The sequence below is a fragment of the Cyanistes caeruleus genome, chromosome 3, assembly GCF_971803275.1.
Source record: "Cyanistes caeruleus chromosome 3, bCyaCae1.hap1.1, whole genome shotgun sequence".
Taxonomy (NCBI): Eukaryota; Metazoa; Chordata; class Aves; order Passeriformes; family Paridae; genus Cyanistes; species Cyanistes caeruleus.
Window position 1 is genome coordinate 40,097,279 of NC_141703.1, and position 14,191 is coordinate 40,111,469.

At 40.2% G+C, this 14,191-nt stretch overlaps 1 protein-coding gene across 25 annotated transcripts in view; it reads right to left on the minus strand.

Annotated features, from left to right (window-relative positions):
- Positions 1 to 2,917: 2,917 nt before the first annotated feature.
- The window catches only part of MBNL2 (muscleblind like splicing regulator 2), a 106,060-nt gene continuing 94,786 nt past the window's right edge, over positions 2,918 to 14,191 (minus strand). For 21 of the 25 annotated variants that reach the window (XM_086880857.1, XM_086880863.1, XM_086880866.1 and 18 more), the window contains one exon: positions 2,918 to 5,879. In XM_086880857.1, coding sequence (XP_086736983.1) covers positions 5,865 to 5,879 — 15 coding nt within the window. In that variant the 3' untranslated portion in view covers positions 2,918 to 5,864. The remainder of the gene's footprint in view (positions 5,880 to 14,191) is intronic. The other 4 variants (XM_086880855.1, XM_023947672.2, XM_086880862.1 and 1 more) reach the window with 2 other exon arrangements.

The following is a 14,191-nucleotide window of genomic DNA, read 5'->3' on the forward strand; positions in this document are numbered from 1 at the left end:
TGGGGCTGGCAGACTTAAGTTAACATACTCACCCAGACCTGTGCTGCTCCATGGCAGCAGCTTTAGGCCAAGTGAATACTCTGCAGTGTCTCATTTGAGACTCCACAGCTGCAGAGAGAAAGCTGGATCCCACTACAGCAGTTTTTCCAAGTGTGAAAATGTTGCAGTCCTGAGCTCTGCTGTCAGCTACCAACTTTAGCATCTCTGGATGTGCTCCACTGGCATTCAGTACAGCAGCTACAATCATAAAACAAGGAAGTAAAAGCACTTCCTCTTCCAAGCCCTGCATGAAAAGGAGAGGCAGTCATGGCAAATGCAAACACAGCTCAGGTTTAGCATAGGCAGCACCTGCATGACCATCCCTGGGAGGCTGTTCCTGCAAGGTGAACTTCACACCACCGTGGTCAGCCTCGCCAACTCCACATCCTGGCATCTCTGGTCTGGTGGCCCTCTGAGGAACCACACAGGCCACACCTTGACTGTTTTGTGACAATTAAGACTAAGGAAGACACTCACTGGAATTTGTTTTCTTTAGAAGTAGTATTCAAATCCAGTCCTTTGAGGATGAGAGGTGCAGGCCGTCTTTCCTGTAGTGATTTTCCTAAATCATAAAGCCAGGTGTCTTCCTCACATTGCAAGAAGCCTTGATGGAAGTAATGCAACTGCAACCCAGCACTGAATAAGCAGCTCACACCAACACCTTCCTTTCACATTTCATAGTGTTGCATTTTTCCCCTGTTACAGCAGAAGGTATTTTCATGTAATTAAACATGTAATTTATTTTCTACAATTTCTGTGGTTTCTATAATTACAGAATTAGAAGAATAACAATTTTGAACACATTTCCATAATTTATCCATTCACAGATAATCAAACTATCTATTCCATACCTATATGCTTGAATACATTACATACAAGTAATAATGCAACAGCTGAGGTGATTTTGCTCTCACACGCATTCACTCCAGCAATAAAAATCATCTTGACCCATGTAAAAAAGCCTCCAGAACTGCCAATTATATGACATTAAAAAGGCAAGCTACTGGACAAAAGGCTTGGCCAGAGAACTGATTGCAGGCATAAAGAGCATGGTATGTTCAGATGATTGTACAATCAGATGCCAAAGAAGGTGTTCAGCAATTCCAGGCGAGGTGTTTTTTTTGGTCCCATGAATTAATGCAATAAATGTCAGTAGCAGGGATTCAATGCCTGCACTGCTGATCAGCCTTGCTCACAAGTCCTTTTATCTATTGTTACCCACAGTACAGAAATGTAGAGTTCTTCCTGGGCTCTCTTCTGGAGTGGAACAACTCTGAAAGAAAACCCAGCTGCTGTTTTAGTAACTTGCTCGAGAGTCACTCCCAAAGTGCAGCCTGAACACAGTTCAACCAGTTTTGGCTTCCTTTGCTGTATACAAACATGCAAAACTATCCCAGCAGGCTCTTGACCCCTCAAATGTCCCATCCCCTTTTGTTTAATGCTTTTAATTCCAGTGGACAGCAAAAACACCCCAGTGCTCAGATTACTTCAGACTTTTGAACTGACAACCAAGCAAAACATAGAGTCTAAGTCTTATGGCCATGGCTACCCCATGTGGGGTCCAGGGAGGTGCATGGCCAAGGGTGGTGCGTGTGCACTGGGCAGTCTGCTGATGGCTGATGTTGGGCACCAGCACACTGCTGCAGCCCTTGGCCTGACATGAGGGCCAAAGCAGTGGCCACAGACTGTCCACAAGGACGTGCATGGCAGGGGGGAAAAAAGAGAAGTTTCTAAAGGCCCTTCTCTAGAAGTTACTTGTTTCATTTTGGAAATTCTGATGTTATCTGAAGGGGGTACGCTCTGCACGTGGACATGTACAGACACTGTGGGTTTGCTGTGGCCCCTGAAAGCTCATAGCTTCCATGAGCACTTCTCCAATGCCAAGAAAGTGTCAAAGCTGACAAGAAACAAAGCAGCTTTTAGACAAGAAAAGTGGCATGTCCTGACCCTTCTTGGCAGCTGACAACTGTCCAGGGTGGGGTTTAACATAAGAAAGTGTCAACAGACAGGCTTCCTGCTCCTGAGTCATTAGGAGTTGAATTTTAATCGTTTGCTGCTTCTGCTCTACAATGCCCTTGCAGCCCTGTAATGCTCCAGTCCTTCCCTGTCCCTGCAAGTCATCCTGTTTCTCCTCTCCATCCCACATACTTGTTCTCAGCAGGCTTCTGGCTTAGTACATCTCTGATACATCCAAATAGACTGATTGACCTGGTGGTTTTCCACATCACTTGTGACTTTGGGCTCCTTTCAAACCAGCCCAGTGCTAATGAAGCGTAGACAACTTCATGACACAAACTCTTCTTGATTCTGAAAGAATTGTATTTCCATTCTTTAAAAGCATTTTTAAAAAAATAAATTAGAGAAGGCAGTGTGAAGAAACCACAGAGCTGCCAGCCAGAGGTTTTAATCCCTCCTCTGTCACTAGCTTGCCATTCAATCTCTGCCCTTGGGCACACAACTCCTCTGTGATACTTCTCTCTCCAGAGGAACTAGCAGGGATTATTTGTTGGTGTAACAGCAAAGGATGTGCCACCACAAATTGCCACAATGGTCAGGCAATTGCGAGCCACACCCTGGGATAACCAGTGCCTGCCTGCACCCTGGCATGCGCGGGTGGGCGGGAAGGGCTGGGGATGGCTGTTGGAGGCTGGAGCCGTGTGGTGCGGCATCCTCGGCAGGAGAAGGGCATGGTCTTCTTCACACAGCATCTGTATGTCCTGCACTTAAGGATTTGTTACCTGAACAAGCAATTCAGGAAAAAAATTAAAAAATATATACTTCTTAAAAGATTCCTTCACTTTCTTTATGAGATTTTTTGTTACCACAGGCCCCTCTTCCCAGAGCACGCCACAAAGAAAGGATCACCCTGACTCCGCTCTCATTTTAAAATGCTTCTTTTTATTTCAGTGGTTGTACATTGGGTGAATGAATTTAACGTCACAACAGAAATAGAATGGCTATTTAACAGACCACTAGTAATTATATATGCTGGACAGGGGTGAATGGAGGGGTTTCTTTTAACTGTTACCGAAATATTCATTGTACGTGTCGTCAATTATGCTGGATGAGAGAGGCAAACGAAAAGATATTTTGGTGAGGTGCTGTATCCTTTGAAGAAAATAAGCACTGAGACATGTCAAGTAGCTTGAAACCATGTCCCAGCTACAGTATTCACTGTCTCCATGTTGGCCCATCTCATGGTTCTTTTAGGGGGTTATATTTCTTGTTGTATTTTTTTTTAATTAAACAAAGCATTTAAAATTTAATCATTTTCATTAGACTTTTTTTTTAAAATATAAACAAAGTTTTGGCAAATAATATTTATACAGAAAAATAGTTTTAGATCTTCCCAAATTTTGAAATAGTCTATAAAATTACTTTATAAATAAATAAAATGCAGAATCTGTTGTACACGTATTTGCACATCTCTGTAATTGCCTCCTTACTGTTAGCATAGGTTTGTACTTGTACAGTTTTCAGGAATATTACAAAGTCATAAAGTCGGAAAGTGGATCTCTTATTAAAAATACATTTTCTTTTTTTGTCTGTCAGTTTATCTGGATGAAAGACCTGATGTATCTGAAGCTTCGTCATCCATGGGCAAAAAATAGTAATATTGGATTAATTGTAAAAAACATAGAATAACAGTAATTTTGAAACATAAAAAGTTCACACAAAACGATGTCTTGAAGTTATCTACATAAAATATTTAAACATGGATAATTTACCATTTAGTATTATACAATAAGCTACCCAAATGCCTAAATTAACTATTATAAAAAAATAAAAACAACTTTGACAGATATAGGCAAGTTGCAGTGTCAACTACCTAGTTATAATGACTGAGAAAGTCTACAAATATTAGTGTTTTAATAGTATATAATGGTAATACCTTAACTGCTAAAGTAACAAGTTAAGATACGTTATTTTTCCACAAATTAAACTAATGCAACGTTACAAGCACTATGTTAATTTTACAACCGAATTGTGATTATTTTTTCTTCTTTCGGATGATCAAATCTCCAGCTTTATATATAAATAGATAGTAATTAGACATTGGACAAACAAGATTTAGCCTGGAAAATAAATTTCCTAGACAAATAATAATAATATGGTTAGTGCCTTCAGTCGTTCAGAACAGGCAGTGCTGCCGAAGTTTAAAATAGTTTACAATCAATCTGAAGAGGTTAAGTTAAAATACTGCAATCACTAGTAATGTCCACATAGAAAACTTATGCTGCAAACAATTATACATAATATCCACTTATAACAGCTGTCTTGTTTTTTTAAACAATAATTTAAAAACTATGTCATTTATGTGATACATGTGCAACATATAAAATGTGAAATATGAAATATTTGGTACAATAGTGCTTGAAACAAATCTCAAATCAAACAAATGAAATTTTAATTATACATATATAATTACCTTGTAAATCAACAAAGTATTTAAAAAAGTAAACAACATTAAAATCTGCTTCATCCATATATATGTATGTATGTATATATAACATGTATATAATTGTATTAAAGATATCTTCATACTTTTGTGACATAAAATATGTTTTTAAAGGAAAACAATTAAAAGAACTATTTTTTCTCCACTCTAATCTGGTTACAATCTTATAATCCAATTAAAAAAATGCAAATACAGTAATGATTTATTAAACTGAATCTCATTCTACATTCTTAGTGTTCAGTTAATAGCCTAGATTAAAGTCACCTATGAAGCTTTGGTGACTCAACTGAATTTTAATTAAATTAGAGTATCATACAATCTCTTCATCTACAGCCTTCTTTTTTGCCTTTTCTTTTGTTAGTTTGGTCTTGTTTTGTTTCGTTTTGTTTGATTTTACACTTCCAGAAATTACTTCTTAACAGCTTGGATCTTTTTGGTAACCTGACTATGAGTTTCAAAGATTATTCACGTCCGGTGAGATTTGACTGTTGGCATCAGGCTCACTTTCATCAAGTCTGATGTGACAAAATTTAGGCACTTCTGCAAAGTCTATTTTAAAAACATTATAAATATACTCGTAAAATAATGTTCTCAAGACTTTGTTCTTTTGGGGATTGAAAGGGGTATGAAGTTCATACTGTGCAAAATTTTTAAAATTTTCTTCTGCTATTCTGCTATGATTCAAATGCAACTTCTCCATACAAGTCAAACACCAACCATGTGCATCTAAAGACTTTGTGCTTTACTTTGGACTTCTGGCTAAAAAGATCAGATTGGCAGGATGATGTGCAGGACACCGGGCTGCGTTTTACTTCCTCTGTCTTGGAATCAACTCACCAAGGGAGCAAAACCAAGATTTTTTTTTTTTTTTTAAACTGAGAAGAAAACCCCGAATCATAGTTTGGGTGAAAATTAAACCTGCAACTGGGGAATGTTTTTAGCCAATGCAACTCAATTATTGCTGAGCTCGAAAGATTCATAAACATAGAATCTCACGAGACTAACTGATCTGGACCATTTTTGTTAGGTGTAGTTATGGAGAAACGACAGTATTTGCAATAATTAAACTATGCTTAGAAAACCTTTAAAACTAAATGTTATCCTTTATGTCTTGAAACATCACAGCTGGTATCAGGTAGTTAACTATTTTAGGTTGGAGTATAGTAAGCATACCATATTTAATATTCATATATGACATAGCAGCACTAGCTTTTTTGAGTTTTTTGATTTGTCCATAAGAACAAATTCTTGACTTAGCATGCAGTTTGTGGCAACTCTAGAGAGGAGGAGACGGGGTAGTATGTACAGTAGCCGTGCTTGGCCGTCCGCAGGGAGGCTTCGTGACACTCCGTTCCACTCCTGCCAGCTATTTCAGGATTATCTGTTGAGAGAAAGGGAAAGCGTGATCGCGCTTTTAGGTGATGTGGGGACAGCAGTGCGCCCAGATGGCCGGCGCTGGCCTGAGCTCAGGCACAGCTCACACGGGACAGTGTCCTGTGTGGGACAGCGTCCCAGGTGGGACAGCATTCCATGTGGGACAGCATCCCATGTGAGACAGCATCCTGTGTGAGACAGCGTCCCATGTCCTCAGGCTGCCTTGGAGGCATTTGTGTCTCACGCACCTGGTTGTCTTCCCCTGCACACAGGTCCTCACGTGCACGAGAACGCACAGAGGGGGTACTTTATGTGTCAAAAGACTGGAGGGCAGTGCTGAATCCAGGCCTGGCCATAGACAGGGTGTGCACCCTCAGCGCCCTGCCTATCAGTGGAGGTGGAAGCTCTGCACCTCCTGGAGGAGCTCAAAGTGCATCCATGCCTGGGGCCATTCTTCAGCCCCCACCCTGATCCCAGCAAGTCAAGAATGACCAGGGGAAACAGTGGAGGCAGTGCTCCTTGCTACTAACAAGCAAAAAGATGTACTGGGCTAGGTGTTTTCACAAAGCAAAAGTGTCTTTTCAATGCACTCTTAGCAGCTGCTTATTCCCTAAAAAAATTAACTGCAGATCAGTGAACTTGAGAGGTTTTCTCACGCTTCCTTATGGCAAGGATTCCAGGGGGATTACTATAGTGGTACCTCTGTGCACCTAACTAGTCACTAACCTTGCTGCTTTACCTTCATGGTGTCTCAAATGGAGGGTGAAGCAATCATTTCACAGGTGCAAACTCTCGTGCTTCCAATATTGTGAAGGTTAAATGCACAATGTGCTCGGCAACTGACTCCACCTGCTCACAGTATTGGAAAATGGTTCAGATTTCCATCACCTGCCTGAAATGGTTGTCAGTGAAAGTGATATCAAAAGGCAGGGGTGTGATATTTTATCACGCCATTGCTATCCTGTGCTCCAGATTTAAGCACAAGTCAAGGAATTGATTGCCTGCTCTTCCTGTTTCATTTGGCACTTGGCGTATTTTTAAGCTGTATTTGCAGGTGGTATGCAAGGCAGTCATGACAGCATTTGGACCTACTTGTGTATTATGAAGCTAGACCACTGCTTAATGCAATATTTATATTAAAAGGGGGGGGGAAATGGTGTTTGGAAAGTAACTTCAGCAACATACTACCTCTGACATACATACCACCAAAAAGAAACATGCTTGGCTCTGTGTGGCAGGCGCTCATCCCAGTCTCCTGCCCATCACCCCCACTGCCCCTCACAGCTGCACTGCCTCGCTCTCTGTACACAAGCACCATCTCCCTGACCCCAAAGACCTTGCCAGCAAGCCAAAAAGCCATCTTTGATTGCCATCAGCTCTGGAAATCTGCTGACACGTGAGGCCCCATTGTAATGACACTGTACAAACACCTGCTGCTCCAAAGGACTTAACATCTAAATACATCATGCACACAACAAGGACATATATTTTTAATGAACTTCCACACATTGTGAGTTTGTTAGCTTATCGCCTATCTTCTGTTTCCTTTTGAAATAACAAAGAAATACCTTTGCTCAAATAATAAAGTCCTGTCTGTGATAACCCTGGTGCAGCTCCAGCACAGTGATTTGACAATATGTATAAAGAACACAGCTGTGCTGAAAATAAAAAATGACCAAGATTTTCAGCACTGGTATTTTTAGCATGTTACAACCCAACATGTCAATGTAATTAATAAAACAGCTTTAGCTATACTGGGTTAGCCATAATCACACAAGTGTATTTAAAGGATCCTAAGGTCTCACTTAATGGGACATAACCTGAAACTTTCTCAGTAAGTTTTTTACTCAGTAAAATCCCAGAATTCCAGACACTGCAGCTGACTACATCATCTGCCAACTTTTGAGGGGATAAGCTTGCATTTTCCTATAGCTTTTTCCCCTCACAGTACAGGGAGACAGGTAACTGCCCCATGTGCCAAGGTTACTTTGGTCAAACAGTCCCATAAGACCAGTGTTCACAATTCCCCTAAAATGTGTGACAGAGATGGCAGAGGGCCTAATCTCAGGCTGTTTCTTGGGAAAATGGTAGGACTATTCCTGGCATTGTGATTAATCCAAGTGCCACTCATCCTGCTGTGTGCCAGGCAGGACAGAGGGTTCCTGGGAAATGTGAAAGAGCAGGGACCCCTTCTCTTCCCTGCCCTGGTGAGTGACAAAGCCCAAAGTAATAACTTCACTGCCATGTCCCTATTCCTGCCTTTTCTCTCCTCCTGTCAAAACTCAGGAAAACAGCGAAGACAATGTAAACACTTTCCTTTTCTGTGCAAGCATGTCCTGTTTATGGGTTGCAGGTGCCAAAGGAGCAGCTGGAGCTCTTGCTGCCATGGCTCTCCCGCTGCCAGTGGCTGTGGAGCTGCCTTGCTCCCACCACATCATCCTCGATGTGCCGCCCCTTGTACAAGGGCCGTAACTAGGGCACGTTGCACCCGGCTATTTCTAGTACACGTAGGAGTTCTCCTAGGAAAAAGCCCTCAAGTCTCTCCTTCAGAACAAGTTTCTCCAGTGCAGAGTTGCAGAACTGAGGAGCTACATTTATTTTTTTAACCTTTGCCACAAAGTGCAAAATGTCTCCCATAGTCTTATATTACATGTTCACACCATATTTCTCAAAAGATATCACAACTCTGCCATAGCTACATACACAGGCATCAGCTTCTGCCACTGTTTTTTTCTTTCACTCTGTCTGACAGAGGAACATAAAATGCTAAACTACTTTACATGGAAAACACACTGTGAACCTGTCCTGTTTAATCTACAAATGAAGTAATAAACTGTGATGGAAGGTGGAGGTTATCTAAGTCTGCATCACTGCTAATTGCTCCATCACTAGCATGCTGAAAAATGAGCTGTACTAGAGAAGGAACATCACTGCAAGCACTTTCTACAGAGTCTGCACTCCTTCATTACTTGCAATTTGGTCCAGCCACCTTCATGTTCACTAGTCTTTGAAGAATTCCATCTCAAATGCACATATATATGACTTGTATTTGCTCCTATACTATTATAATATACTTCACAGCAACAGGATGTAATGTCATGATGCTTCTACCTGGAAAACAAGACTATATAAAGAGTGTGCATTGCCCCATGTACAAAGGTCTACAGGTCAAGCATGGGAAAGCATTTTCTCATGCTCTGTATGGATAAGATCCACAGGTGTGGATATGGACATGCCAGAAAGCACACCTGCTGCTGCTGCAGTAAAAGATCTAATAAGACTGTTTCCAGCATAAGCAGAACGGCCTGGCACTTAGAGTCTTGAGTAGTACCTCACAGAAGATTTAATAACAGAAAAGGGCATTTTTTAGAGGTAATCACAATAAAGGTACCCTCTTCATCATCTTCTTGCTTGGTACCTGTTTGAAGTGGCAGAAAGCTGTCTACCCTTTAGATTAAAATCTTTCATACTGTGCCAATGGTAGTTCAGACCTCACTGAAACTAGTAACACAAAGACTGAACCTAAATTTCTGCAAACTGCTTTCTAAATTCACTCCTCAAAATTTTCCAGCTCTTTAGAGGTGACATTCTCAGCTCCTAAGTATCAAGATTTTCCTTCCTACCAGAGTATGGCTCTTTTAGACCTTTACCTTCAGGATTTTGAGTGATCATAGTAGTCATTAAGCCCCTCATGCAACACAGAACATCCTGAAATTCAGGGCTGCTGGTAAGGGTGATACAGTTCTGCTGTGTCATCCAGGGGAATAACAACCAAGAGAGATGTTACTGCCAATGGTTTCAGCTTTTCACCAACTACCAGTGCAGATGAATTGATTTGGGAGTTCCTCAGACCCAGCAAAGGTGGCTGTGATCAGCCATTGTCTCAAGACTTAAAAAGTAAAATTTCAAGTCTTTTAAATTAAAGTAAAAATTCCATTTTTGTGATCTCTCTTCTGACACCCAGGTTACTGCTTTACTTGATACAGTTCATGGAATTGACCAAATTACAGAGAATCTTGAATAGGTTCTAGGAATTACAAGAACACTGTTTGACATGAGATTTTCTGTTTTGAAGCTACAATTCACAGAGCTTCTTTGCAGTCTCTGACTTAAATTCATTTTCCAGTAACAGATTTATTATACAATGATGAATACAGAAAATTTACCATTCTGTATATGAATTCAGTGTACATGAACTCTTGTTCAACTAAAGATCTGTCACAGTGGATCAGCTGGAAAACATGACTTTGCATCTACCACTGTCATGTTTCTTTTTCAGAAGTTTTTAAAGTATTACTCAAAAATACAGAGTGCTTTATAAGCCCTAATATATTTTAAGAAGATGTTAAGATTGTATTTGATCTTTACATTGCAAAGCACTTACCCCTCCAAAAATTAACTCATACATAGCAAACATTCTGGTCTGCTCAGCCTTCCATTTTGAAAGCAATGTAGTAATAGGAGTTTCTTGCAAACAAGATTTATCTCAGAGCATTTCAGACATGAATGCCTCAGCTGGTCACCCATTTTACATCTTCCTAGGCTACCTCAGGAAACTAATTTTAGCGTGAGACAGATTATCAGCCCATGATGCTTTTTTGCCCTCCACCAAATTAAAGAGTCTATGGTGAAAAGTTTGCACCAAGACATTTAACTTTTGTATACCTGTGTCAGGATAGATGAACCCTTCCACAGTGACATTTTTCTGTTTTCATGTTTTTAACACGAGTAGCAGACTGGTCAGATATATCTGGGGTATACATTAAAAATGACAGATATTTTCAGACAGCCAGTTCATATCAGGCTGTCTCATAACTTCTCTCTCTTTCTAAAAATAAAAGTAACACCAAGTATTTCTTCCTTATGACAAGGAACCCAAGACTATTTATATTTCCCCATGCCTTTGGGAAATGCCTCCATGTCTTTATTTTTCATTTTCTCCTAGAATGTTTTCTTGTAGTATGTCACTTGCTCCTTTTCTTCAAAATAAACAACTTTGTTTTTCTTTTTTTAAAATTAGTAATGGAAAAATAAAAGTAAATGTTCAGACACTTACTAAAAGTAATCTCTATTGTATCAGTTATACCTGGTCTTATTTAATTTTTACATAGCCTTACAGCTGGACTTTTCACCTATTTTTCCCCACAGATTCTGCAGCAGCAGCTCCATGGAGCACCATCCCAAACATTCCACTTACCCACACCAGGGCTCCCACCAGCACTGTCCCATGGGATAGGTTTTCCCTCTGTCTCAACTGCTGAGAGCTGAACAGTTACTTGCTTGCAGTAAATGCAGCCTGGACTTTCTCCTTTGCTACCCTTTCTCCCCTTCTCTCGTTCTCATTTCCAGCACATTATCATTTAATGGATAAGTGCTTTGTTTTATTCACTAGCCGTGGTCCTCTCCTCAATTCTGGGCAGCAGGAGGATTTTATCTTATTGCTTTTCCATTAATCCAGTGCAACTCAAATATATTTGTCTACCTTGTTTATCAATAAAGTGACCTCTGATTTGAACACAGCGAGTGAGATATCTGGACCATAGATGGCTGCCTGTCCATACAGGGCCAGGCATGGGAGGCATCAGGTGTTTCCTGAGGTCTGGTGGTCCTATTTTCTTGGCTTTCTCATTCCCATTCTCTCACATGGTAATTCCTGTGCCCTGCTCCATCCTCTTTTCTTCCCTAAATCTGAGTGTGCCCAGTTCTGCCTGTCCCGTATGTTGACAGTATGCCTCTGGAAACGGCTGAGGGTCAGATCTCCACGCTGAAGTGGACACATCTGCTCGCACATTTTCATTCCATCAGGCACAAGCTGTTGGCCATCAGGGTGTCACAAAACTGACAAAGACCTTGTCTGAATCCAGCTCTTTGTGACGATCTAAAAAAAAGTTCAAGGCAATTATGGGATCCCAAAGGGTTCAAGGGTTCAGCAGCATCATTCTTCTCATTTAATTGTCACAAGGTCCTGAAAGAAGAGACCAAAGCCACTTGTGCTGCCAACTTCTTAGCTTGCTTATGAGCTTCAATAGGTATTTACTCAAGTAATAATGTACAATATTTAAGTTCAACTTAATAAGTATTTACTCGCTCTGGAGAAACAGAGGATTAGTTGGTTTAGAAATGAAAGCAATCTGGCTTTATTTATTCTTCTTTAAAGTAATAAATAATGCAGTGCTAAAAATTGATCATAACATACTCTAATATATTCTACCAAAATCTATTTTTAACTCATTGCAGAGGCAGCAGGCAGACTATATAGAAGTGAGAAAACTACTGCTGTAGTATTTTAGGAGCACCCATACAGTGACTGTTTTGGACAGCCACTCAATTTTACCTTCCAGCAGGTCTGAGCTACTGCAATAATCTGTGGTTTTCACTTCCTACTTTTAGGTCATTTTCCTCCTCTTCTTGAATTTTAGAAACTGCCAGAATAGGCTTGTACAGAGAAACTGAGAGCACAAATTGTGCCTTATCCATGGAAGTGCCCATATTCCTCTTGCAGGGGTGTTACTTCTCCAGCCCTGACATCCTCACTTAGCCTTTTTTTTTTTTAACAAAACCTGCTTTGCATTTTCCTTTTAGACACCAAGCATGCCCACATCATGCAAGATGAGGCTGCCACTACACATACAGCACCCTTTTTAGGTGAAGGCACCACTGCACACAGGGCAAAGCCGGCACTTCTGCAGGCTCCTCAGCAGATATCACTACTCTTGAAAACCCTTCTCTCCCAAAATTTGGCACTCCAGTTCAGATTCCATTCAAAGCAAGAGACAACATCCAGAACTGAAGTCAGACACAGGAAACTAACAAATTCATGTTCATCAAGGTTATTCATAAGACCTTGTGTCAGTTTTACAAAACTCACTTCTCTGAGGAAGTCTTAACCTTCCTGACTTTTGACTACTTGCCACTACCTTAATTTTCTTCTTATCTGATTACTCTCACATAAACAGACACACATATTAATGTGTGCCATGGCAGGTAATATTGCATCAAAAATGAAGTCAGGCAAATTAGCAAACTTCTGCATCCAGCTGAAAGTCACAACAAATACAATCAACAAAAATAAATATATAGATGTTTCCAGTGCAGCCTCCTGCACACTCAAACGCAAAGACTGGCATTTCTAGTAGGCAATAAATCATACTTTACCAACATATCAAGATAAAAATGATATTTCTTTAATTCAAGGGGAAGAAGCACCTAGAGATGTCCAGATGCAATTATTTTAAAGGACAGAATCCCAGACAAGTACATCTGGAGCTCTGCACTGCTCTGTGTTGTTAAAATTTTATGATGGAAAAACCCAGACTCACATGGAGACGTATGTATACACCATGCAACTAATTCATTTCCCCCCAAATGCCTACAAAATTAGTGGACCTTAGAAATAATTTCCTATGTTTAAATAATAATTATATGCCCCAAAAGACTTTTATTCCACTTGTCAAAGTATTGGCTGTTGAATAATTGAAAGCAAGAACACAAAATGAAGTTATCATAGCAGACATCAACACTTTTTCTTTAAATTTCTGTATCAGAGAAGGGAAATCTGTTTTGACTTTTGTTACATAAAAGAATGAAGCCTTCGCTTAGTGCTGATGTTGTGTGACAGTGCCATCTAGCAGGATACCAGAGGAAGTCAGGTTTTAGTCCTATACAGGGGAGAGGGGTATGATGGGAGAATTTCTAAAAAAGAAACAAAACAGAAGAGATTTTTCCGTTTCTTCCCCACTGGCTTCTTGCATATGAACATGCGATCTAAAGTTCTGTATACAAGCCTGCTGGAACTTTTTATCACCTACAAAGAAACAACATGCCATGTCAAGAGGCAAAAAATATTAAAACAAAGACTTGGCTGAAGTTTGCACGAGACTAAAATAGAGTTCCATTATATTTTCCAGACTCATCTTTTGGTTTTGCTTTTCTGGCGCCTTAGAAAATAGTTTTGCCACTTACTTTGTAGCATCACTTGTTTCAAGTCAATTCAAAGGATGTTTTCTTGACACTGTTCAAGATTTGCTGTGGGCTTTAATATTGGAAACTCTCACTTCTTGAGTGTGCGAGTCACAGCTACTTACCTGTAACTCGGTGTCAGACAAGATAATTTGAGTGAGATGAGGCTTGTGATTCTTGTGTGTCTAGCACGAAAGAAGCAGCAAGCAGTTTGAGTTTGCCTTTCCTACTGTGACAAGCTATTGCTATTTAAATACCTTCTCTAGAGAAATGATTCTTCATGATCGAGGGTTACTTATGTTTGTTTTTCCAGCCTGGTGCAGGTACAAAGCAAGATGGTCAGTCCTTAGGTGAGCTCAC